A 27,346-nucleotide genomic window follows, 5' to 3' on the forward strand; every position below is an offset into this window, starting at 1 on the left:
AAATTAAAAATAAAGAAGCAGTGGGAGAAAAAAAGCCTTGCTTTATATATACGTATACGTTTGTATATATGTATTAAATATTGGGATCATTTTTTATGTACACTTTTCTACATCTTGCTTTACAAAGTCAATAATGCCTCCTGGAAAACTCTCAAGTCAGCTGGAAGACCACTAATTTAACCTCTTTAATGGTTACATGATATGGTGTAGATGTTCCACGACCTTCCAATAATTTCCCTTGTTGATAGGATTCACTTTGCTCGTTATTGTTTTTTTTTCTCTACTTAAAAAAGATGTTGCAATAAACATCTTTTGTCCATATATCCTTAGGAACCCGGTATTTTTACTTCTGTGGGACAGACTCCCAGAAGTCAGATTACTAGGCCAGAAGGAACTATATACTTTCAATTCTAATACTTTTTGCCAAATTCCTTCCCAAAGGTCTGTTAATGATTTAAACTTTCACTAGCAGTATATAGCAGTCTACTTTTTGCTGTCTCCCTGTCAGCAATGACTGTTATTTGGCATTACAATTGTTGCCAAACTGCTACAGGTAAAATGATATGCTGTTACTTTATTTTACATTTCTATGACTTCTGGTGAGTACACTACTTTCCATATTTGAACCCCAAGTGAATTTGCTCTTCTATGAATCACTTCTTCATAGTCTTTGTCCATTTTTCTGTTATTTATTGCTAGATTGTCATTTTAAAGCGTATTTCTTTACACTTTGGGGAAATAGTAATATCTGTCCTCTACATTTAAATGCTTTCCCCCCAAAATGTTGTCTATTTGTTGACTTTTTAATGGTATCTTTTGTTATTTAAATATGTTTTTATATAGTCAAATACGTCTATTCTTTATTTATAGATACTGGATTTCCATTCTTTGTTAAGAAGAATTTTCCTATTTATAATTGGCAAATAAAGATATACATATTTTCTTACAGTTCTTTTACTTCATTTTGTCATTTACATTTTAATTCTTCTAAGCATATTTTTTTTTTAATTTTTTTTTTCAATGTTTATTTATTTTTGGGACAGAGAGAGACAGAGCATGAACGGGGGAGGGGCAGAGAGAGAGGGAGACACAGAATCAGAAACAGGCTCCAGGCTGTGAGCCATCAGCCCAGAGCCTGACGCAGGGCTCGAACTCACAGACCGCGAGATCGTGACCTGGCTGAAGTCGGACGCTTAACCGACTGCGCCACCCAGGCGCCCCTAAGCATATTTTTATAAATGGTTAGATAATCCCAATTTTATTATCTTCTAAATGGCTAGCCAGTAAATTGTGCAGGTACCATTTGTTAAATAAATCATTCTTTCCCACTGGATTGAAATACCTGTTAGCTGAATATGTTTGTCAAATTCTCATTTATACTGAGATGTGTTTCTGGATCCTCTATTCTTTTCCACTGGTCTGTGTAATCCTAGAATACCATATTGATCTGATTATAATAGTTTTGTAGTAGATTCTTATATCTGATTAGGCAGTTCCCTTAATGCTCTTATTTTAATTCATAAATATTAATATAATTTTATTCAGTTCATATTTTTAAAGTGTTATATTTTCATGAGTGTGGCATTGAATTTTTATTTAATTTAGAGACAAGTGGCATTTTTATTACATCATTCTTCTCATTACCAAGACATCGAGCTAACACAGGCTACTGGCTTCCTCCCCAAAATCAAAGATAGAGAAAGTACACAGAGAAAAATGGAATTGAGATTAACAAATCACAATAATAATACCAAAAAAACCCGGAAATTGCCAGGGAGAAGTAAGGCTGTTTTGGATTGCTGGCTAGTAGAAGGAAGGTGAGGGAAGTGAAAAGGTGCAACTTTCAAAGGGCAGCTATTCACAGCAGTGAAAAGACAAATTAAAAAAAAAAAGTTTAAGATCCACCCTTTAGGCTCAACTTGCATTTCCATGAAGTAATTATTGCTCAGCTCCTTACCACACAAGGCACACATAATTGGCTAGATGCTAAGACAGGTGTTCATGGGGGGGTGGTGGTAATAACAGAGCATTACAAAAGATCTCCTGGGGTAAGAAGTTGATGAAACTGTGGCATTCTCTTTCCCTACAAATCCTGGGGCTGGTGGATTACCATTATAATTTCTCCCTAAAGGTCTTAATTAACCCTAACATGAACAATTGGGTAATGCAGGTTTCTCAATCTTGGCACTACTGACATTTTGGGCCATATGATTATCTGCTGTGGAGGGCAGATTGCTCCATTGTCTTTAATTTATCTATTCAGTTCTTTACTTGGAAAATCATGAATTTTATCTGCCCTTGACCATCCTAAGATTTACTACCAGGTGTTTGTTCAAATTGTCTTCTGACAACTTCAGGAATTTATTCCATGTGTGTATGTTCTGTTTGTTCTGACTGATCTTCCTCTCTCAAGCTGCTGAAAAGTCATGTTGCATTTTTATTTTTCTCTGTTGGCTAATTGAGTATTATATTAAGACTGTTTGTTGGACTATCTTCAAGGATAGCAGTCCTGTAAGTACCATCAAGTAGACCAGTTGTATAGAAACGCTTCAGGCACTTGGAGGAAGCCACCCCCTTAACAGAGACACTAAGTTCAGTCAAGCAGGTCACCCTTTTCCATTACCAAAATCCACATATTCCTACAACTCATCTGACTTTAGCAAAATCAGATAATTGGACTCTATGTTTTTAGCAAAATCAGGTAGATTGGAGAGGGTAATAAAAGGCAAAGAAGCCAAGTTAAGGTCACCCCTTCCCTGGAAGCTACTGTTAACCTTCATGAATTTTTTAGTGACCATAATGTTTACATTAGGACCAAATGATTCATCTCTAAACCTTAGTTTACTCTTTTGTAAAATAAGCGTGTTAGATTAATTCCTAAAGTCTCTTTCTGCAAAAATATCTTACCATTTTATTATTTAAAATCACTCCTTATGTCATCTGAAGCAATGTGTGGAAAATTGGATCCATGGCTAAATAAGATGGCTATAAAAATTTTATAGGGGCACCTGGGTGGCTCAGTCAGTTAAGTGTCCAACTTTGGCTCAGGTCATGATTTTATGGTTCATGGGTTGGAGCCCTGCATTGGGCTCTGTGCTAATGGCTCAGAGCCTGGAGCCTGCTTCAGATTCTGTGTCTCCCTGTCTTTCTGATTCTTCCCCACTCACACACTCTCTCTCTCTCAAAAAATAAACAAACATTAAAAATAAGTTAAAAAATTATGAGACAATTTGGAAAAGTTACACACACACACACACACACACACACACACACACACACACACTGGAATATTATTCAGCCATAAAAAGAATGAAATCCTGCCATTTGTGAAAACATGGATGGACCGAGGGGTATTATGATAAGTGAAGCAAGTCAGACAGAGAAACACAAAAACCATATGATTTCACTTATATGTGCAATCTCAAAAACAAGACAAATGAACACAAAAAAATGCAGAAACAGACCCACAAATACAGAGGAAAAACCGGTGGTTGCTAGAGGTGAGATGGTGAGGTGATGGGCAAAATGGGTGAAGGAAAGGGGGCAGTACAGGATTCCATGTGGAATGAATAAGTCATGGAGATGAAAGGTACACCATAGGGATATAGTCAATAGCACTGTAATAGCATTGAATGGTAACAGATGGTAGTTACACCTGTGGTGAGCATAGCATAATGTATAGAATTGTTGAATCACTATGTCGTACATCTAAAATGAATGTAACATTGTGTGTCAACTATACTTTAATAAAAAGAAAATTAGAGAAATTTGAATGTGGACTAGGTATTAGATGATACCAAAGGACTAAGGAAAATTTTGTAGGTTTGATAATGGCTTCATGGTTACATAAGAACAATGTCCATAACTGTAGAGATGTATATCAAAATACATGTGGATAAAATGACAAAACCTGATATTTGCTTTCACATATTCCTATCTCCTGCCTATGAAGTTAAATATAAAGTATATTTGTGTTTTATAAAAGTAAAATTACTACATTACACATATTATGCTCCTAACTTTAACCAAGCAAGTCACAAATGAATTTAGTTGGTCAAGGGAGCATTCTACTAACCAACTAGGTAGATTCATTACTATTACCAGGTATTCCATTGGATTACCAGGTAATCCATTACTATTACCAGGAAAATAGGCAAAAATGTGCATGTCGTACTTGCTGATGGTAAAATACCATCCTCATTTTAGTATATCATAAAAATAACAATATAATAATAATAATAATAATAATAAATATCTCATTTAATCCTCACAAATAACATTTAAAATAAGTCTTACTATCTTCATTTTATATATGGAGAAACTGAGGCTCAAATATGTCCGACAGAATATGAATTTAAACACAGGCCTATCCCACTCCATGGACAATATTCTTAATCAATAGTCAATGACTGTTCTATTTATTCAGTAAATATTTACTATGCCCTGTGCAAACCTCAACAGGATTCTTGTATTTTGAGATCTGTAAATGCTTTCTTAAAGATCTGGTCATTAAATGTTATTTAACGCTGATGATGATAAAGACAAAACAATGGATCCTATTAAGTACTATATGTATTTTGACTTGCTTAATTGGTGAATTAAACTAATAATTTACATTAACTAGATTTTTAAATTCTAAACTTAATGAAAAGAATTATAAACTGTATTTTCCCACATAGCTACACAGGTAGTTTCTATTTACTCCTTTGAGGTAAATATTTATTTCTAATATCCAGTCTTCCCAATTTAGGGCCATCAAATGTGTCAACATACTTTGAAACAGGGGTAACATAATATAAATGTCAAGTTTCTTGGAACTGTAATAATCTACATAAAACAAAACAATAATGGACATTAAAAAAACAACTCAGAATGTCAGACTTTAGGAATACGTGATTTATGTTTCTACTAAGGAAAAAAAAAACAAGTTGAGACATTTGACAGGAATCTATTTAATCTGTTTCTCTCAAGCCAGAGGTTGCGGTATTTATAGTTCTGAATGGCACATACATGATATGAAAATCATACAGAGCTTCACTCTTGTTTCTCTTCGCTTTTTTTTCTGAAGTACGGATGAAACTAGTTTACAGGTTCTTATGTATTGAAGCATAAAAATAAGACTGGAAAAAGAGACTTTAGAAAAAAAAATTCAGACATATTAGTTCAAAATCATAGGAATAAAGTGCCTGTATTTCACCAAAATGCCATAATCTGTGCAGTGCACTGTATCTACACTTAATTCTTCTACTTGATTTAAAATATTTCTGTGGTATTTTTATTAAGGATCATATTTTTGTGTGGAGTCATAAAATGCTGAACTCATTGTAATAGAGACTAGAATGTTGGTGGCCAGGGGCTGGGAGTGGGGGCAATGGGGAGATGTTGGTTAAAGAATATCAACTTCCAACTATAAGATGAATAAGTTTAGAGCTCCACAATACAGAATATTAATACAGTTAACAAAACTATAATGTATATTTGAAAGTTGTTAAAAGAGTAGAACATGAATGTTACCACCACCACACACCCACCCACATGCACACACACACACACACACACACAGAAAGGGAATTATATGTGGGGAAAGAGATGTTGACTAACTTTATTGTGGTAATCATTTTGCGATATATATGATTATCAAATGATCACATTGTACACCTTAAATGTACATATGTTATATTGCAAAAATATCCCAATAAAGCTGGAAAAAAGGATTATATTTTTTGGTTTCACCACTACCATATCTATATTGCTCTAAAATAGTGCTGCCCCACAAAAACATAACATAAACCACATATGTAATTTAAAATTTTCTAGTAACCACATTAAAAAAATAGAAATGGATAAAATTAATTTTGATAGTACATTTTTATTTAAATATTAAATGAATCTTGTAATTTCAAAATGTAATCAATATAAAAGTTATCAATGGGAGATTGTGCTTTTTTTCATATGTCTTTGAATCTAGGGTGTATTTTACACTTAGAGCCCATAAATTTGGTCTAGCCACATTTAAGGTAGCAATATGTGGCTTGTAGCCCTTATAATGGACAGAGCAATTCTTGAGTAAGCCCTATCTGAAGTTACATAAATCAGGACAACCCGAAATAATTTTCTTGGAAAAAAACAGGACAAGTATATGAGTAAGAATTATTTTCTAGTTTTAAATACTGGACTAATACTTCTGGAGTTCAAAATAGTACAGCTGTATTTGAGTCTCAATGCAGCTGCATTATATAAAATGAAGACATTTTATTCCAAATAGGAAACAGAGAAATTGATGAAGTGAGAAAATGCACAGCCCAAATGCACTTGAATGAGTGGCTTCCTGCAGACCTTGAAAGAAATGTCAGTCCTGTAAATACCAGGATGAGTTTCTGGCATCTTCTGAGTGATTAATACTTAATGTAATGTGCTGAATTTTTCCTTTTCCTAAAGGAAGCTCCTATTGTGGACATCTTCCAACCTAAACAGTAACAATAACAACAACACGAGGACCTACACTACTATAAGTGCTTCTGCAAGTCTACAATCTATGGCCTGGTGCTTTCTGGAAAATTTTAAGCTACTGACCAACTGGTGAACAGGGAGAAAGAAATATTGGCTGTAATACTGGACAAGAATAAAGACATATTTTTGTGTTAGTTGAATATATCCTTTTTGGAGGACAGAAACCAATATTGCCACTCAGGTGGAAGTTTAGCTATGTGCTGGGAGTTCCACCCTTATCTTAAGTCACTGTCCCTCTTGTGGTCATGAGACTCCTTATCTCTGAGAGTGATCTGGAAAGCCAGATCAACTGCTTCACATTCCATATTTAAGAAGAGATCCTCTTTCAAGCTCCATACTCTGCTCTAGCAGTTTCTTTTACAAATATATTAATTCATTAATTTAATAAGTATAAATTAAAAACTACATACTAAAACGGAAAATGGGGGAAACCAGAAAAAAAATCCTTCCTCATAGGGGACAAAAAACATAAGGAAATAAATAGTAGATTAATAGTGATTAGTGCTATACAAGAATGTAAGGCAAGGAAGGGGGTTGATGAGCATCATGATTTGTGGGAAACTATGTGGCAGGGGAGATGGGGTTCAATTTTTGATAGGATGATTAGGGAAGGTCTCATTGAGGTGATATTTGAGCAAAGACCAGAAGAAGGCAAGGAGGGAGAAACAACAAATGCAAATGTGCTGAGGCAGTAACAATACTGATGTGTTCAGGAACAGCACATGGGTACACTGGGACTCCCAAGTGTCTTTATGCACCTTAAAGACCTCTCTGTGTCACTCACTCCATGTAAAGGGACATTTCATACTTATTAATAAAAATCCACTATACTAAACAGTCAAATTTACTAAACTGGGACCCAAGTCAATGATGAACGAGACAGGAGGATAGTATGAGGTCAGAGAGTTCCCTTATGGGCTTTGGACATTTGTAAATTGAGGGATATTAACTAAAGCATCTATTTCCAGTTGTCATATTGTCTTTCCAGTTGTTGTCATTTATCTTTCCTCTCTTCCATCTCCCTACTTTTCCTTATCTAAACACACCTGAAGATAAGCTGGCTGATTGATCAAGTCCTCCAAGTATGTCTCTCCTCCCCTATCCTGCCATTTACCATACATGATCTCTTTGGGGGCTCTGTCTTTAATCATCCACTTTCTGTTAAGTATTGCTGCTGACCTTTACATCATCAGCAGGATCTTAGTGAGAAAAAGAGGAAATTAAATCAAACAATAGTCATATTGTTTTAACTGGAGGTAAACTGAAAATTGGCCAAGGAGAGTCAGAAACATTCAGGAAGAATTAGATTTAAGTCTAAATATGTATCTATAAAGAAAAATATGAATAGTTAATAACACCTGCCTAAGATATAACTAAGGCTAAATGGAAAAGAATTAATTTAAAGAAGGCCAAGAAGAGCCAAACCTGGAGAACATAGGTTCTTTTTCATAAATGAGGTAGTCACAATAATTTAGGCAATAAATGAATAATTGTAAGGTAAGATTAACTAGGTGTTTTAAGGTTGTTGAAGATCTTAAATTGCACCAATTTAGCAGAGTAGGTTCAGTGTGTTTTAATATAACAATTAGTTCCCAGTAAAAGAAGAAAGCTTAAGTATTCCTTTTCACATGTGGATCTCTACTATGTAAGATCTCTAACATTTGCTGAATCAGGGTTTGAGTCCAAGAATGTCTGGGGGGGGGGGACTTTGGGTTGACTTTTAACTTTCTTTAAAACAAAAGCTTGTTTAAAAATGAAAACTAATCTTACAGAAATAAGAAACAGGGAATGTTAAAGCTGCAAAGAACTCTAGTAGAAACTTTTCATTTTACAGATGGAAAGTCAGTTTCTTCATCTGTAAAATGAAAGGTTTGGGAGAAATGAGATTGAATATCTTCCACATCCAAGGATGCATAAAATCTAGAAAGGCTAAATGGTGCCCAAAGTTGCACAGCTGGTCTGTGCCAGACTTGGAAAGTAGATTTGGTTCCCGGGATTCTCTTTATGGCTGTGAGTCAATTCTGTATTTTATTTATTTATTTATGTTTTTAAAAAAAAAATTATTTTTTGATAGAGACAGAGCATGAGTGGGGGAGGGGCAGAGAGAGAGGGAAACACAGAATCCGAAACTGCCTCCAGGCTCTGAGCTTTCAGCACAGAGTCTGACACGGGGCTCAAACTCACAAACCGCGAGATCATGACCTGAGCTGAAGTTGGACGCTTAACCGACTGGGCACCCCCAATTCTGTATTTTAAAAAGTTTAGTCAGCCCAACTGTTTGACACAATGCAGATAAATATCCATCTTACCAAGTTGGTTTATTTTTCTATTTCAGTCAGTTTTCCTGTGTCCTGGGATATCACCAGCCACAGAAGGAGCAAAGCTTTAACACAACACAATTGTGTTTGGAGCTGGCTGAATCACTCAACAGAATGCAACAAACTTGGCCTTTAGTGTTGGGACCAGGGAACAATGGATGCACTGCTTTTAAGCATGCAGATTTGTGCAAAAATGACATGAAATGGGACCTGACTGTTAAAAGCAAAATGTCCACATATAGACAAAAGAGAACAACCCTAAGTAGCTAGAAATCACTGATGGGTTGAAAATATTTCATCTTGAGTTCATGCTTCCCATGGCTACCAAGGAACTCCTCCATTTCCTTGGGGCTGTGAGAGTATAGCATGAAATCTTCCAGCAATGACTAGTGGCTAGGTCATCTTCAACCATGGAGGTGGAGCAGTCTGTCCCTATACACTGCTCTGGCGCTCTGGTGCTGTAATCTACACCGAGAGTTCCTAATCTGAGACCTCCTTTTATTTCATCTTCTTCCAGGAAGTAAGTCAATATAATGCATTAAAAAATTATTTTTCCTACCTCATACCATAAACAAAATAAAGCAGGTAAAAAAGTTGGAAAAATATTCGTACCTTATATTATAGACAAAGGTTAATATCCCCAATACATTAAGGGCTTCTAAAACTTGAAAAATAAAGACTAACAACCCTACTGGAAAAAAAAATCTTATAAACAGATCATTTTCAGGAAAAAAATACAGATGTCCCTTAAACATATGAACAAATTTTTAACCTTACTCATAATAAAAGAAGTACTAAGTCAAACCAGAGGGAGACACAAATCTTTACCTACTATAAGTAAATAACCAAAACTGTGATAGAATTCTGCATTGACAAAGTGGTGAAGAATACATACTGTCATATGTATCTGGTGTGAATGGAAAATAGTGCAAACTTTATGGAGAGGAATTTGGCATCTAAGAAAATTACAAATGCATTTACCTTTTAACCGGTTTCTAAAACCTATGCCAAAGAAACACTAGCAAAAAGTGACAGGGTATTTATTTTAATATTATTAGTTGCAACACCATTCATAATTGCAAAGGACAAGAAAAAACTAAATGTCCACAAATAGACAATGGGTTGAATCATCTGTGGAGTACTCTGCAGTTATAAAAGAGAAAGAGATCTTTACATATTGCAATGGAGGACTCACCAAAACATTGTTAAAGAAGAGTAAGGTGAAGAACCATGTGTATAGTAGCATATAGTAGAGTATGTGTATATTTATGTATTTACTTAGATTAAAAATAGAAGGATAAATGAAAAACTAACCAAAATGGTTGGAAAATTAAGGTAGAGGGGACAGGGATAGAAACTAGATGTCTCTTCTTTGTTCCCATGGTTTTCATTTTGGAATTCTCTAGCTATTTAATCTAATTTCATAACAAAATTATAAAACAGTTTTTAACTAAAATAAAACAAATGAACAGTATTGCATATTCACAATATACAATCTACAGAGGAATTATTTCAAGGCTCTTAAAACAGTAATTTTTAACTGTTCATCACTAGTGAGATATTCAAAAGTTAAAAAGAACCACAGTGAAATCTTAAGCAGTTTTCAATAATCATATTTTTAATAATGTATACTAAAATTTTGAAAATATTTATTTTAAGGAAATAAATTATATTAATGTAATAATAAGAAAAAGTAGGCAGAAGAAAAATAAAAATAAAAATTTAAGGTGGTTAATTAAAATTTCTGTAATCCTAAATTTGGGCTGAAAATATTAATATAAGTTTGTGATATTGTTTCTCCTTTAAAACAAATAAAAATATTTAGAAACAATGACCAATCCAGTAGCAATGAAACCCCCTAGTGCCCAAAATTTTGGTCTATAAATAAATTTCCCTCTTTTCTTTTTTAAATTTTTTTTAAATGTTTACTTATTTTTGAAAGAGAGAGAGAGAGAGAGAGAGAGAGAGAGAGAGACAGAGCATGGGCAGGGAAGGGGCAGAGAGAAACGGAGACACAGAATTCAAAGCAGGCTCTAGGCTCTGAGCTGTCAGAATAAAGCCCAATGCGGGGCTCAAACTCATGAACTGTGAGACTGTGACCTGAGCCGAAGCCAGACAGGTGACCCAGTAAATATCTCTCTTATAAAGAACCGAGGCTTCTTGGGGAAATGGCTGGTTCCAAGTCAGGGTACAAGAAACACACAAAATAAGGTTGGAACATCTAGTCCTACTCAAAGACAGGAAACCTATGTAAGACCATTGGGGTCATGACAAAAGGATATAGGAGAAACTTGAAGAAGCAACCAGTTGTCAAGTAGGAGTATTCTGAACATCAAAGAGAATGACAGCAATAGATTAAAACACATCAACCATATTAAAATCCATGTGTTGATATAATACTTTAAAAAAGAAAAATCTCTGTGGTCATATGTGGAGGATGCTAAGGAAACAAGTTATTATTTTGAAAATTAGTAAATAAAGGAAAAGAACAAATCATTTATCCTGCTTCCTTGTTCAAATGATATCATGGGGTACTACATAGTTGATCTGGAAAGCTGCTTATTTATAAGAGAGTACCAGCTAATAATACAAAAGGTAGGATACAATTAGCATACCACCAGTTTGTAACCCCTAATTAATATTGGACTAATTAAGCAGTAACCATCAATGGATACTAAAGGCATTAGCCAAAATGGGGAATGCTAAAAGGTAATGCTTCTCAAATCTTAATGTGCATATGAATCACTTTAGGACACTGTTGAATTCTAGAATCCAATTCAGTAGATCTGAGGTTGAGCCTGAGTTTCTGCATTTGTAATAAGCAAACACATGGTGCCAATACCACTGGTCAGATGGCTATTCTCAAAAAAGACAAAACAGCCCCTGACATTCAGGAGCTGGCCTACTATTATTATCGGGGCTTTGGTGTTCTCCTGCGGAACGTAAAGAATTTCACAGAACAACATCAGACAAGGTCACTCTGTGACCACAATGAATCAAGACAAAAACAGAAATATTGCAGAACAGAGCCACCTGGGTGGCTCAGTTGGTTGAGCATCCAACTCTTGATTTTGGGTCAGACCATGATCCCAGGGTCGTTAGATCAAGCCTGTGGTGGGCTCCATGCTGAGCTTAAGATTCTTTTTCTCTCTCTCTCTCTCCCTCTGCTCCTCTCCCCCACTCATATATGTGCATTCTCTCTCTAAAACAAAACCCCAAAACAAAAGTAAATGAATAAATAAAACAAAACAATCCAACGACAACAAAACAATAATTTATAATCATGTCTCAACAGAAATAATGAACACTGTCCAAACTAAAAAACTGACCAAACATCTTCCTATCTTAGCTATTCTAAGTGACCACTACTTCTTTACTAATTTTAACTTTAGGCTCAATCCAATCTTTCCTGATTTTAGATAAGACTTATTAAAATGCGCTCTTGCTTCCTGACAGCATCTTATCCAGAGCAAAGCTCCAATTCCTTAAGCCCTCCCTCAAATCACCAAACATATTATGCCTGAGCCTATAACAAGTCTTTTCTAATACCCACTGAGAGGTCCCATGTTTCCTCTGGTGTGAATTTTCTCTCATTATAACATGTAATAAACACATCTTTTTAGCTACAGGTGTGCTCTGGTGGGTTTTGTTGGAATAGCTGTACAACAGTGTGATGAGTCAAGTTGACAGCTGAGTCACTATCACTACGTGATATTTTGCTATAGAAACTCGCAACACCACCTACAAAGTAATCTTGCCAAAAAAGATGAACGTGAATCTCATTAAGCCTCTAGATTTAACCATCAGATTTACAAGAAACATGTGCTATAGAGGTATATTTTAAGGAGCCATATTCAATCCAACCACAAGACAAATTGCCTATTTTCCCCCCAACAAATAACTGATGAAAATAAAAGATGGAAGAAGAACATACAAATTAAAAGAGACTCGATACTCAACGCTAATCACTTGTAACATGTAGCCCTTATTTGGCCCTAATTTGTATAAACTATTACACAAACTAATAATGATAATTACAAAAAAGCAATTGGGGATATTTGAAGAGAGACTAGCTCTTTGATAAAATTAAAAAATAATTATAGGGGCACCTGTGTGCCTCAGTCGGTTGAGTGTCTGACTTTGGCTCAGGTCATGATCTCACGGTCTGTGAGTTCAAGCCCTGCTTCAGGCTCTGTGCTGACAGCTCAGAGCCTGGAGCCTGCTTCAGATTCTGTGTCTCCCTCTCTCTCTGCCCCTCCCCCACTCATGCTTTGTCTCTCTCTCTCTCTCTCTCTCTCTCTGTCAAAAATAAATAAACATTAAAATAATATTTAAAAAAATTATAAATATTTTTAGGTTTCATAATGACAATACCATTACAAATATTTACAAATAAATGATACAATATCTGAGGTTTGCTTTAACATAATCCAGTCATTATGAGAGGGAGTGTAGGGGGGGTGTAGACAAAAATATTGACCATATTTAGTAACTGCTGAAGGGTATATGACAGTTGTTTTTATTATTCTCCCTACTCTTAATATGTTTGAAAAGTTCCATAGTAAACAATTTTTTGAAAATATTTTTTATTTTTAAATTCAATAGGTCATTTTTGAAAGAAGACAAGTTGGAGAAAAAAATAACTCCTATAGCTCAAAATGGCTATATATCCTAGAAAAATAAGCTATAATGAATTTTAAATTCTGAAATTCCTACTACTGAAATTGCTTTCAGATCCATTTTTTGAAAGCTATTAGAATATTCGCCTGTTTCTTTTCTTTCTTTTTCTTCTTCTTTTTTTTTAATGACTTACAGATATGTCAACTACAATTGAAAAGGAATAGGAATTATTATGATGTAGACTTGGGTGAAGGACTTTAGAGAAACATTTAATATAAATGTTTGATTCATAAAAAGAAAACACACACACACACACACACACACACACACACACACACACACACACACAACATACGATTTGAGCAATTACCTGGATCTGTAGCAGACATCAGTGAACCAAAAAACAAACAGTCGGTGAAATGGAAGTCTCCATTTTTCAACTGGCCAGCATATACCATAGCTTTCACAAAGCCATACATAATTAACCTGTTGAAGAGAAAAATAAGATCTTCAAACATCAAGCTGAATCCTGTGCAAACCCATGCTATCATTGCTAACCTTCTAATGTGCTTCCTGAATAAACATCATTCACAAATTACTACCATTCTGCCAATTCATGGTCATGCTAGCTCTCAGTACATTGCTGAGATTTCTTGACTATGAAAGACACTTTCACCAAATATCCCCACTCATTCACCTGGAAAAAGGTAACAATATTTTCTAGTATATTTCAATGAAAATAAATAAATCTCAAGAATATAAAAAATAATCTGTCAAATATGTCATAGCAAATTATGCCCACAAATACAGCAGCTGGATTAACATCTGTACATGGATTGCTTTTCAGTTTTCATTGTTTTATGTGGTAGGGGTGTCTGAAAAGTGTTCAAATTTCAAGTCTGTCACTGGAATGAGAAGGATATTGGTCACACACAGCACACTCAGTCCAGCCAGTTACTCTATAATATATGGGTCTCTACTAGTGCTAGTGTCAGGACACTTCCACACTGGGTAGAAAATCACTGTTAGGTTAGAGCTCTTGTAACTTCAATACACTGCTGAAAAATGAATCCTGAAAGGTTTATGTTTTGATCTTCCAAGGATAGCCATTCTTTTCATGAGATTATAAAAGGTTTATAAGTTTACCAAACCCATACCATGGAACAGAGATTGTCTATATTGATCATCATTTGCCACCCCATAATTTTTAAATTGTATTCAATTACTTAACTGACTGATTTTTTCCAACATCATACTAGAGGAAATACAGAGATTGGTGAACTGGGCCACAGTAAAATCACAGTAAGTGACTCTGACAGTCCTTAGAAACTATATACCCTTACACTAACAGATGGATGTTTAAATATTCACATGCATTGAAAGTTAATTTCTTGAAAAATGTTCTAAGGTTGTGAGCTTGGCTAAAAAGCCTAGAAATCAGATATCAGAAATTATAATGTTAATGAGAATGCAGATGTTTCAAAATATTTTAAGAAAAAAAATTCTTCATTAGAAAATATTCAGACACATCTGCATTTGAATCCAGGTTCAACTACTCACTAGCTGTATGGTTTTAGGATATTAATAAAACTTTCTGAGCCTTAATATCCTTACTAATGAATTTGTGGTAACAATAATAGTTGGCCCATAGAATTGTTTTAAGAATTACCTGACACAATATACATTTGGTTTCTGGCACAGAGCAAATTCCCAATGAGGTTATTATTATTGCCAATAATATTTATCAAAATATATAATATTTACTTACTATTTATATTTTTTCACATGCTTTAACTAATTTAATCCACACATTAGTCCTATAAGGAATGTACGTACTATTTGCATTTTATAGATAAGAAAACTGAACACAGTATCATCAGGTAACTTGCTCAAAGTGACACAGGAATTAAGTTTTGCAACCTAGAAGCGAACTGTGTGGAATTGGCTCCTGAGTCTATAATAATATTGGTTAAATGAACAGATATGTATTTTACTTTATATATTATCCCATATAATATATTCACAATTACCCTATTAGGTGGTTGTTCTAGGTTGTATGAAGGCACAACAATGGAATATCCCTAAGAACTTGAAAATAAGTTGAACTAGTAAGACAACTCATAATGGGTTTGAACAGAGAGGGCCAATATTACTGTGAAGAGTGTGGACTGCAGTAGGGAAGGCTGAAGGCATTAACATATCTGAAACAGGCTGTGTCATGGGACATAGCAATGGTTGCTGGGAAGAAACAAATCCAAGAGGTCTCAATCATGGCAGCTTACTCACACTTATGCTGGGAAGGGTATTCTGCCAGTTACTAGGGCATGCAGTCTCTTAACATATAGGGTAGCTTCATTCAGTTTGCTCGTTTAATAGACATTTATTATTTAACCCCTACTATGTGTCAGGTTTCATGCTAGGTGCTTAAGGTACATCAGTGAATGAAACAAATATCCCTGCCCTTATGAAGCATACATTTTAGCAGGATAGACAGTAATAAAAAAATAATAATAAATTCAAATTATATTTGTTAATTATATCACTCTCTGAATTGGAATCTACAAGTGTGATCAACCTGGGACATTCTGGACAGTTACAACATTCATGGGAATGCTCTTCAATAGTCATCCCTTCAACCTCTTCTGGTGTTCACCCAACTTCACCACCCTTTCTCATTGGAGCTATACTTCAAATATTGAGCATCAAAAGGCTCTAGAATACTGTAAACTTCATGACCTGTGACTATATTTCTAAATCCTGTGCCCATTAGTTAATTTTACAGGTTGGAAATCTAGGTTTAGAATTAAAATAACTTGTCTCATATTGCATAGAAGCCATTAGATTAGGTAAAATAAAAAATATATGCTACACAGACTTGGCAATATTACATAGAAACTAGAAACCTCATATACTATTGATTGAAATGAATAAAAGTCTTAACTAAAGTATTAATTTTTTATATTCTATAGCTTATTAAATTGTTTCCTACAGATTTATGCCCAAATTAATCAAATATACACCAAAGGTGTATATTCAGATTATTTCAGATTTCTGTTATTTGTAAGAGTAAAAACTTCAAAGCATCCTAACTGTCCAGTCACTAAATTACAAAACACATATATCTGAGTTAACATGCGAATGATAATACTATGTACAAGACTAAATATTGACATAGAAAAGCAAATTGATAAAGTAAATTATAAAGTGGTAATAAATAATTTCTAATTTTATAAAAATTGAACATACTTAGGCACACATATAAACAAAAAAAGACCAGAATTATATAGACTAGAATGTTAATAGTAGTTATATAATGGAATTAAATGTGACTACTTTTCTTTTTGCTTTTCTGTATTCTTCCAGTTCTTTTAAAAAATAGTAATAATAAAAATAAATAGCAACAGGGGCACCTGGGTGGCTCAGTCGGTTAGGTGTCCGACTTCGGCTCAGGTCATGATCTCTCGGTCCGTGAGTTTGAGCCCCGCGTCGGGCTCTGTGCTGACAGCTCAGAGCCTGGAGCCTGTTTCAGATTCTGTGTCTCCCTATCTCTCTGACCCTCCCCCATTCATGCTCTGTCTCTCTCTGTCTCAAAAATAAATAAACGTTAAAAAAATTAAAAAAAATAGCAACATACATTAGTGAGTGCTATTATATAACATAATAGACATTCATCTGTCATTTAATCCTCAAAATTTTATGAATTAGGTGCTGTGGTTATTATTTTTTACAAATGAGAAAATTAGGTCAGAGAAGTTAAAAAGCTTGCCTAAGTTCACAGAAGTTAGCTCTCAAGAGACCTGGATTTTAACCCAGGCAGTTGGATGCCAAAGCCTACATCCTTAGCTGCCATCTTTATAAAGCTTTTGAATTGCTTTGAAATCAGGAGAGACACACATAACTGTTCACGCACCCACCCTCCCCACCTCCACACACACCCTTACACACATGATTCGTTTATTTACTCCAAATCAATTCTGGGACATAAAGTAACTATAATTCTAATAGCTTACTTGAGATAACACCAAAAAAGGAGAGAAATAAAGTCCAGTTCAGTACAAGCTCGATAATAATAACAATGGTCATCATCGCTGGTAATTATAACAATCCAATAACTAGTGTGCATATACTATTGCCACACCCTCCTTTATAAATGGGAGCTATTGTCATTGATGCTACATTATTATTAATAAAAACTAGTTACAACTATATTAATTGGGAAGCTAAAAAAAAATGAAACCATTAGCAACCACCATGTTCTCACAGGATGGTGTATTCTATCAGCACTTCACAGGAAGTATTTCAGATGGCTCAGGATACAGGAGAGATGTGGTTTGATGGGAAGAGAGAATCTGTTAAAGTCCAATGCATACAGTGCTGTGAAGATGGGAGACCTGAGTAAGATGTTCCCCAGGGGTCAATCTGTGGTTAGTGACAGCCTGGGTGACAGGGATGGGCAGAAGCAGAAGTGACTCATAAAAACCAGAAATGTTGATAATTTGATTTTAACAAATAATCCACTTAGCGCTACTATTCTTTGCAATGCAAAGTGCTTGTGCTACGAAGGATACAATGGTAGAAGTCCATAATCTGCTCTCAAAGAGTAGAGTATTACAGGATGGCAGCCATGTCACTGATACTCATAGAAAGCATTGGGCAAAAGAAAATTTGGAGAAATGCCCAGCATAATACCCCACACACTCACTTTATTATTTATGATGTGTGTATTGGTTTAACATTTCATAAGCCTATTTTATACTATTAAATTTCCACACCTATAGATGTGTGAAAATGTTTCAGAACAAAAAGTTCCAGAAGGCTCAAGTGCTGTGATGACTTTTAAGTATGCCATCTTTATCTCTCCCAGTATTTTAAAGAAAGAATATATCTTCTTCTTTTTACCAAAAAAAAAAAAAAGTATTGACCAAGCAACGAATAGATCAACTGGAAAAGGCAGTTTTTTGAACTGCTAGAGATAAACTGGGAGAGTTGTCAGTTTGGAGATGCAGCTGTGTGGACCACTCCCATTAGGTGCTGGAAGAGTCACATCCCTGCTGGTGAAAGCGTGTGAAACAGGCCACTGCATGAAGCTCACTCTGGCAGTGGGAAAACCCAGAACCAACAGCTATGGAAGCTATATGAAGGTTACAATCTACCATCTACATTTCTGATTTCTATACCCACACACTTTCCTTTAGATAAGTATCTTTCCCTAGCTATCTGTTCACATTTTATGGATGCTTTGTATCTCACATTTTCTTTTTTTTCCAGAGTATGCATTCAAAAGCAATATCCCATTGGAGAACTCATAATTTCTTTTTTTGGAGGGGGGCTTTATTGAAATATAGTTAAGATATAAGAATGTGTAAGCTTAAGGTATACAATGTCATGATTCAATGTATGTATATATTGCAAAATGATTAGCCAATAAAGTTAGATAACATATCCATCACCTCACAAGTATATTATTTGTGTGTGGTGATAAATTTTAAGATCTACTCTCTTACTAGCTTTCGAATATTCAATATGGTATTATCAACTATAGTCACCATGCTGTGCATTACATCCCCAGAACTTACTCATCTTATTAACTGTAAGTTTGTACCTTTTAATCATCTCCACTCACTTCTTCCACCCCCGACTCCCTGCTCCTGGCAACCACCAATCTGCTCTCTGTTTCTATGAAGAGAATGAATAATTTCTTAATGCTAGGCTACATGGGGTTGGGAGGATATTCTAGCCAAATTCATTTATTCATTCACCCATGCATTCATTAATTTGCGCATTGACTCATTCATAAAACAAAAAAATTATCCAAAGATATAATTCCTCCTTTGAGGGAGCTTACATTTTATTAGAAGAGCCAGACATTTAATAGCTAATTTATAATTATTTTATTAGTATTGTGCCTAAGTCTTATGGGAAGAAGTATAGTTTGCACATGTGCACATTTCTGTAGCTGCGGAACATAACAGGGGGACGTTGTTTTATGGAAGAGATCACAGGTTCAACTTTAGAAATGTTGAAATTAAGCAGCCAGTGAGACTGGTACACAGGTTTGGATCTCAACAAGGGATTGGCTCAGGACACAGATTTGAGAGCAGACACAGTGTGGTGTATGTTACTGCAGCCGTGGGTGTGCATGAAAGTCCAAAGAGAACATAAAGTGGAAGAGGTATATGATGGATGTGTGGGCCCAGCCTTTGAAGATGAGATAGAGACAATGAAGCAGCCAGCAGAGGACAAGGATAAGTCAGAGATGTGAATGGAAATCTAGTAGAGTGTCATAGGAGTCAAGGGAAGAAAGTGTTTCAAGAAGAGCATTGATAAATAGGGTTGAATGTTGCCAACAGGACCATTTATTTAGTGTCATTAGGAGTGTGGAAGCTCATGTGAGATTTGAATGGGTTGAAAAGCCTATGGAAAATGAGCAATTAAGACAGGCAACATACTCCACTCTTCTGAGAAGTTTGACTACAAGTGAAGCCAGGTCTGTCTCCAGACAAAGAAGGGGTTTGCAGTGAGACTTGATCATAAACAGGTGAGGAAGAAGTTGTGAAGAAGCTCACATCTCATGGTGGCTCACAAACAGGGGACACAAAACAGCAATTCTGCTTTGTCAAGATTATTGGCATGAGGTGATGAGCCTGACTTTGGGTGGAATTATATGGGCTTTAGAGAGTCTGTAGGACGGTAGGCTCCTATAGGTGTCAAGCAGATGATTCTCCTCTTCTGTCACTGTTTTGTCATTTTACCAAGTCCTATGAGAAATGCAAAGATAAGCCAGACATGATTTACATCCTCAGGAAAAAGACACAGGTCACCTGCATAAGCAGAGCACAGAGTTCCTGGAAGAGATGCAGATCAAGTGCATTGAGTTCATAGAGGAGAAGAAGCTGTCTTTACTTGGGGACTCAGGATAGGCTTTGAGAGGAAAGTAGCATATCTGCTGAACCTGAAATATACATTCAAGTAACGAAACTACCAGAAGTGTTTCATCAATATGTGGGATGCCCCGACTACTTATTTTTTTCCCCAGAATGCAAAACCTTTACCCCTGAAGGTGGTTTGTTCTTTAATCAGTACAGAATGCAATGTGCAAACAAATGAAGCCCTTCCTTTGAAAATCCAGGGAACCATCTGCCATCTGTCACTCACTGTAGAAAAGAGTGGAAAAGGCCTGTCCTGACTAAGCTGTGACTCCACCTCCGGTTTTCACTTTAGAATTCAGTACAGGCTGCTCTGCTTCAAGAAGCCCTTGAAACCTGCAGCTCTGTTGTATCTGAAGCAGGTACTCAGATCTCACAGTGCTATATGGCCCCTTTGGCCCATTCCACTTTCCCCACCAATCTCAAGACTTTGTTCCTTCTGTTTCATTGAAGGTTGGGGAGAAGAAGAAATGAAAAAGTAACTTCAGTGGCTTGTGGGCATATTAAAAGTGCCTGCCCTTAATCCCTTCTTCTCTCAAAGGGTTGGAAGGAGACAGGTTTTAGAGGAAGAGGAAGCCTGCATTCAATTTTTCTGTGCCTAAGTGGAAAGAGGAAGCTGGTTAGGTAATGGGATGGTGGTTGAGGGAAGGAGAGCAATGAGGGGAGGGCTCATTGTCAGGAGCATAAGTGTGTGTGTTGAGGTTGGGAAATCCTATACTTAGGACATCTGGCCACTCAAAAATTTTGTTTGCAACAGCCATCACCAGAACAACCACACTCCTACAGTTTTTTTTTCCTATCTCTGGCCTCTATTCTCTTCTTAGCTGCCACGCACCCCATGAAAACTTGACTTTTCTCAAGTCACCTACTTGTCATTGAATAGTGGGCTCTCTGGCCCCGAGATTTTAATAAAACTTTGGTAGGAATACAAAGTGGAGAAGGAAAGAGGGAACAAATATCTGAATACTTTTGAGTACCTACTCTATGCCAGGCCCCATGTTAGTGCATTTTATATATTTTTCAACACACACACACACACACACACACACACACACACACACACACCAGCTAGGCAGCCATCATGATTCTTATTTTATAAACAAGAAAACCCAACAAGTAATAGAAGTGAAATTTAAATACGGGTTCCTTTCTACTTTTTACTATTGGATACTAAGTAGAAAATTTAAGATATATTTGCCTTGGCTTCACAAATTTAACAAGTCAGTTACTATATACTCTTTGTTCCTGATAGAATGCCTTTGACATAATATTATATTGGGAGTAGCTCTTTAAGAGTTAGGAGTGGCCCGGGAGACCTTCCTTTTAGGCATTTAGTCAGGCTGTAAAAGGGTATGGAAAGCACGTGCTTTCTGTGATTTTTCCTTTAAGCCAGTTCTATATCTGGCTTCCTGTGAGCCTGAAGTGGCCACCACATTTTTTCAAGAATGGAAAGACTGCAGAGAAGAGGTTGTGATGAACTACACCGCTCTTTAATCATGGCTAAGGATCTTGGATCTTAGGTCCCTTGAAGCAAAATCAAGTGAGTTCATTTCCCAAATACTCCACTGTCCATCTGCCTGTCAACTTGCCACCTTACTGGGCCTTTCCTGGAGGATTCACTCACCCATGAATTTTTGTGACAATTTCTGCTCCCATAGCAACTTATGCAATTGCCTGAAGAGAATCAATTCCCCCTTCTGTAAAGTACTTCAAGATTCACAGAAGAAGTGTGATATAAATCCCAAACTTGAATGTGGAATGGGCATAAATTGCAATGTTGACCTGTACTAACAGGTAGAAATCTACTGAAAGATGAACAAAACACAGGTAAGAGCTTAACCGTGCATCCTGATTGTGTATCTACTCATATCTACTATCTGGGAGTATGCTGGCTCATTCAGGGGTGAAAGGGGATCACTTTTGAGAAAATCTGAAAGGAGCAATGAGGGCTGTGCAGAACTTAGCCACACGTACTCAATGACAGCCTGCACCAGCAATCTGGGATATGTAGTAGAATTCTCTGAGTAACTTGAGTTCCTCACTTCTCTCTACTCCCAGGTCATCCAGCCTTCTCCTTTCAGAAAACCATGCTTAGTGCCCCCTGGATATAATCACTGCTCTCTTTCCTCTATTCTTCTATCAACTTGTATCCCCACTGTTCCTCTGGTGTGATTTACCAAGCTCTCTCCTTTATTTCATTAGGGTCTTAAATTCTAGCCATGCATTCTTTGTGTCCACCTTACTTGAATAATTTGAAGACAACACATCCAGGCTGTTCTGCCTTTTTCCCTCTCTGTTCCAAGCTCCACTCTACACACATATTACCCAGCCTTGCTAGATCCCAAAAGTTACAAAGATGAATCAGATGTGGCTTCTGCCCTCTAGGAGCTCACAGCTCAGGAGCAGGAATAAGTCATGTGTATAAATGACTGGACTACTACGTGAAAAACTGCAGATTCAGTAAGAAAGCTAAAGGTACAGTGAAATGGATTTCAAAGGAGGAAGGGAGAAGATGGGCTGGGGGAAGAAGGTATTGGAGATAAATATTTCTTGAAAGGCAGATGGGGTCATACCTGAGTTGTGGTAGAAGAAGAAAGAGGGATAGTCACCACAGGAAAAGGTAACATGGGCCAACAAAACAAGCAGTAACACACGAGGTATTCACAGTGAAGGTTGGATAATTCAATGTGATGAATTCTTCCACTATGTATTGTTATATGGTCTAATTCAATGGTTCTCAAATTTTGCTACATATCAGAATTACATAGAAAGCTTTGAAAATCATGATGCCCAGGATATATCCCAGACCAAGTATATCAGAATCTCTGTGGATGGAACCCATGCATCCATATTTTTAAAAGTTCTTCCATTGTTCTGATAAGTAGCTAGGATTGAGAACAAGTATTCTAAATCACTACATCTTGTCTCTAATGTCCAGACCAATCATCTGGGGGATCAGCAGGTCTGCAGTAGGATCTGGGATTCTGCATTTTTAATGAGCCCCTAGATGGAGTCAATGCTGCTGGTCCCAGGCCATGCTTTGAGTAGGCAACTCTAAATGAGAACCCTGTTAACTAAGTAAAATATCTCAGCCATCTCTGTGCATTCTGGCTCTGATGGTAAACTCCTTAATATGGCAGCACTTTGAATTCATCAATAGAGTTTGTCTGAGATGCAGTTAGATTACAGGTCCACATACAGAAAGCACATAATACCTACTGCTTGGTGGCTTGGTATCCCTGTTATGTATGGATGAAAGACAAGGATTACTGGACAGCATGTGAGGATTCAAGGGGCTATTAGTTCTAGGCTCCAATTTGGAACTCCTTGTAGAAGAAAATGAAAATGGGATAGGGGCCAGAGAGTGAAAGGATGTCTTACCCACTAAAATGTAAAATTTAACAGACGTTTATTATGCCTGTGATCTGTAGCTCCACAGAGACTTTTTTCCCTAGGTACAGAGATCCACCTTTCCCTGCCACAGGGAAAGTGCCATGATTGTTTTGGTCTCATCTGAGGCTGGTAACTGCAAAGTCCTACCAAGTTTTCAAAAGTGGTGAAGGGAATACTCAACCTTTTCTTTTTAAATATTTTTTAAAAATTCTAGCATAAATTGCATATTTGTTAAGAGCAGTTATTTTGCTGGTTATATAAAACAACAGGTTTCTTTGCTTTGGGATGAACTACATCAACTCAGAAGTTCTGACTGGCAGTACAAAGGTGTGTATATACACACGTACATACATATAATTTTTATTAATAACAAGAAGCTTGCACAAAATATCTCAAAGTATAAAATTCATCCAGTCTGAAGTAGCAAGAGAGGCGCTTGTTGCCCTGCACATGTGGGCTCTTGGCCACTACTTTTCACTTCAAAGACACAAGTACAATTGTTACCTCATTTACTCTCACCTTTCCTGAAAGGTGGATAAAATCAAGGTCCATTATTCTCCTTTCACAGATGAAGAACTGTCACAAGGACCTTAGAGGCCTACCTACCACCTTATAGCCTTTGCTCTGTTGTTTTTCCTCAAGTGTGAAACTGAAACGCTGGTTGGAATCAGTTGTTTAAATCAGGGGGAAGAAAACTTAAAAATTATTTAACACAGAATACCTATTTAAAAATCTAGAAACCAAGGGGCACCTGGGTGGCTTAGTTGGTTAAGTGACCAACTTTTTGATTTTGGCTCAGGTCATGATCTCATTGTTTGTGAGTTTGAGTCCCACGTCAAGCTCTGAACTGACAGAATACAGCCTGCTTGGGATTCTCTCTCCCTCTCTCCCTCTCTCTCTCACCCTCCCCACCAAAAAATAAATATATAAAATTGAAAAAAAAGTCATTAAAAAATATGCAAACCATGATCCATCCAAGTTAATGACTTGGTAAAAATTATATTGAACTTGGCTGGTAGCAAGACAGGACTGGAATGCCAATTTTCTTCTAAAGAGATTTTGCCAAAACTGGTAATTTTCACAGATTCTCTGCTGCCTGGAATTTTAGCAAAGGGAATAAAACTTGTGATTCGAATGTAACTTGCTAATCTATAATTCCCAGAAAATTTCCCATCCCTTTTCATACTCCCTAAAGCATGTTTATGTTCTTCAATTCTACCATTTGGAACCCTAAAGCCAATGGCTGGTTGCAATAAAATGTAAATAAGAAGAAAATGCAACTCTCTGGATTTTTCCCCATTCAGATCAATTTTCCAGCAAGTAGAAAGCTCATAAATAATGCAGATGTTTAAAACATATTTAGCTCAAATTAAGATGTTACACTATTTACTGTTTGATGACTTTAAGATATATCATCATTATTGATGACAAGATAGAATGAAGAACTTATCTTCTGAGTGATGAAAATCAAATATTAATTCCTTGCTCTGATTCTTCTTTTTCAATCATTTCAATACATTTTCAATAACTTTTTGATCTAGAATGGAAATTTAAAATGGCCTGTTTTGCTTATGATGCATGTAATACAATTTATTACTTGAAATTCCTTTGTAGTTGTAAAGTGAACTTCTTTTGTAACATTTCGAATAACTTTTCAGAGCAGACAGACTGTTCTTATGGGCTTCTCTTCCAATAACAGGGTTTACCCACTATATAAATATAGAAGAAATTACCAAAATTCTCTTTAGAGACCAAAATAATAAAATATTTACTACCGTAGTTATTCCCTCATAGATCCTGAGCTTTGAGACCATTACTCCAGCAACACCACCCAGCAACACAAGTATCTGCTAAAGAAGGTCATTTGGTTTATTAAATCTTATTACTCTCGAGTGTCCCTGACATAATATTAACTGACGATACTCCAGGGCTATATGTACATGGGGTCATCCTTACCAATCTATGCAAACATTTCTGACAATCACTCAGTCATCTGATCTACACAACACCAGAAAATTAATATAACTTACTCTTCACCTGTGCCCTTACTTCCTATCTACTAATCCCCATCCACTTGACCTATGGACTGGCTTTACACTACTATATATTAAACTGAAATGTAGACAGTTCTTCATGTCCCCATGTGATTTGAGTTGAATGGACTTTGAATTTAGCTGTAAGACAGAAGCTGGTGGAGTGAACTATCTGTAGATGAGGGCCAGGTAAATTGGCCAATAGTTAATGATTTCATTTCTTAACAACTTTATTCCTCTGGAGAACAAAGCACCTGTTATTACCAAGTATGATTTCATCTTTAAGGACATAACACAGAAGGAATATGTGTCTTCTTGTTTTTAAAAATGAGGTTCAGAGGAAGAGGATGTAATCAAGTTGATTTAGTCAGCCATACAATATATTTTTAATTAGTGCCTACTATATGCCCAGCACCTGATAGGGTTCTGTGTATAAAATGGAAAAACAGGTAATGGGCAGCCTGCTCAGGTATGTAGAGATAAAACAGACTGTTAAAATCTAGCATGGTAAGTGCCTCTGCCAATTTCTAGCTCTTTGACCAGAGGCAAGTTCCCTATTTCATCATTTCCTCAGTTTCCTTGTCCATAAAGTGAGCATAACAATAGTCATTGTGTTATTACCACTGCTGAATGATCCAAGGGGTTCCTTAGTTCTTCCTGCTATCATTTTTGTTGGTAAACACAAAAGGCCATTTAGTATTAACCTCTGTTTCAGAGAACCAGTGAATTGAGAAAGGCTCAAATTTGGAGCTTTCAAGAGAAGCCTTTAATAAATTGTTTTCAACACAGAAACATATGTTTTCATCTAGTTCACTATAGAAAGTTGATGCAACATAATTGGAAAGAGATTATCCTTTAAATAATTCTTGATACTTGATCTGTTGTGGCAGGCATCAAAGAGACCACCTTCATGGCAACTATGGTTAATGAAGGTGTACTGCCCATTTGAAAGTTGCTAAGAGAGTAGATCTCAAAAATTCTCATCACAAGAAAAAAAGTTGGTATCCATGTATGGTGATGAATGTTAAGTAGACTTATTGTGGTAATAATTTTACAATATATGCAAATATTGAATCATTATGTTGTAATGAAATTAATATTATGTGTTAATTATACCTCAGTAAAAGAAGACAGAAGACGGCAGCAAAACAAAAGCAAGAAAGAAAAAGACAAAAACAAAAAACACCCCAAAAGACAAAAAAAACCAACCCAATGACACCAATTTTTCTAATACTACAACATCTAATCTCAGGTCTCCTTGAAGAAAGTAGTCAAGGAACCAAGCAGAAGGTGGTGAAGGCAAATTTTCCAGGAAGTCACAAATAGCTTACTTGGTGTAGTCACCTGCATACTAAAAATATTCAAACAAATATTACTAAATTCCCGACCCAGTGAAGTGAAAAGAGAAAATAATAAAAAGACAGATCTATGGCAACATAAGTAGTAGAGATAAGAGACCTGGATCAATGGAAGCATATTTTGCAGACTTTGAGACATACTAATTCCACTCTATTCAACATTGGACAGATCTCAGCTAAAATAGTTT

General features: G+C 36.1%; 1 protein-coding gene across 7 annotated transcripts in view; it reads right to left on the reverse strand.

The window, feature by feature from the left end:
* Positions 1-27,346, reverse strand: part of SLC9A9 (solute carrier family 9 member A9) — a 687,543-nt gene that overhangs the window by 381,992 nt on the left and 278,205 nt on the right. For all 7 annotated transcript variants that reach the window (XR_007155680.1, XM_047875494.1, XM_047875495.1 and 4 more), the window contains one exon: positions 13,819-13,934. Coding sequence is in view for 6 of the 7 variants with exons in the window: in XM_047875494.1 (XP_047731450.1) it covers positions 13,819-13,934 (116 nt within the window). In the remaining variant the exon portion in view is untranslated. The remainder of the gene's footprint in view (positions 1-13,818; positions 13,935-27,346) is intronic.

Source organism: Prionailurus viverrinus, chromosome C2 (assembly GCF_022837055.1).
Source record: "Prionailurus viverrinus isolate Anna chromosome C2, UM_Priviv_1.0, whole genome shotgun sequence".
NCBI lineage: Eukaryota > Metazoa > Chordata > Mammalia > Carnivora > Felidae > Prionailurus > Prionailurus viverrinus.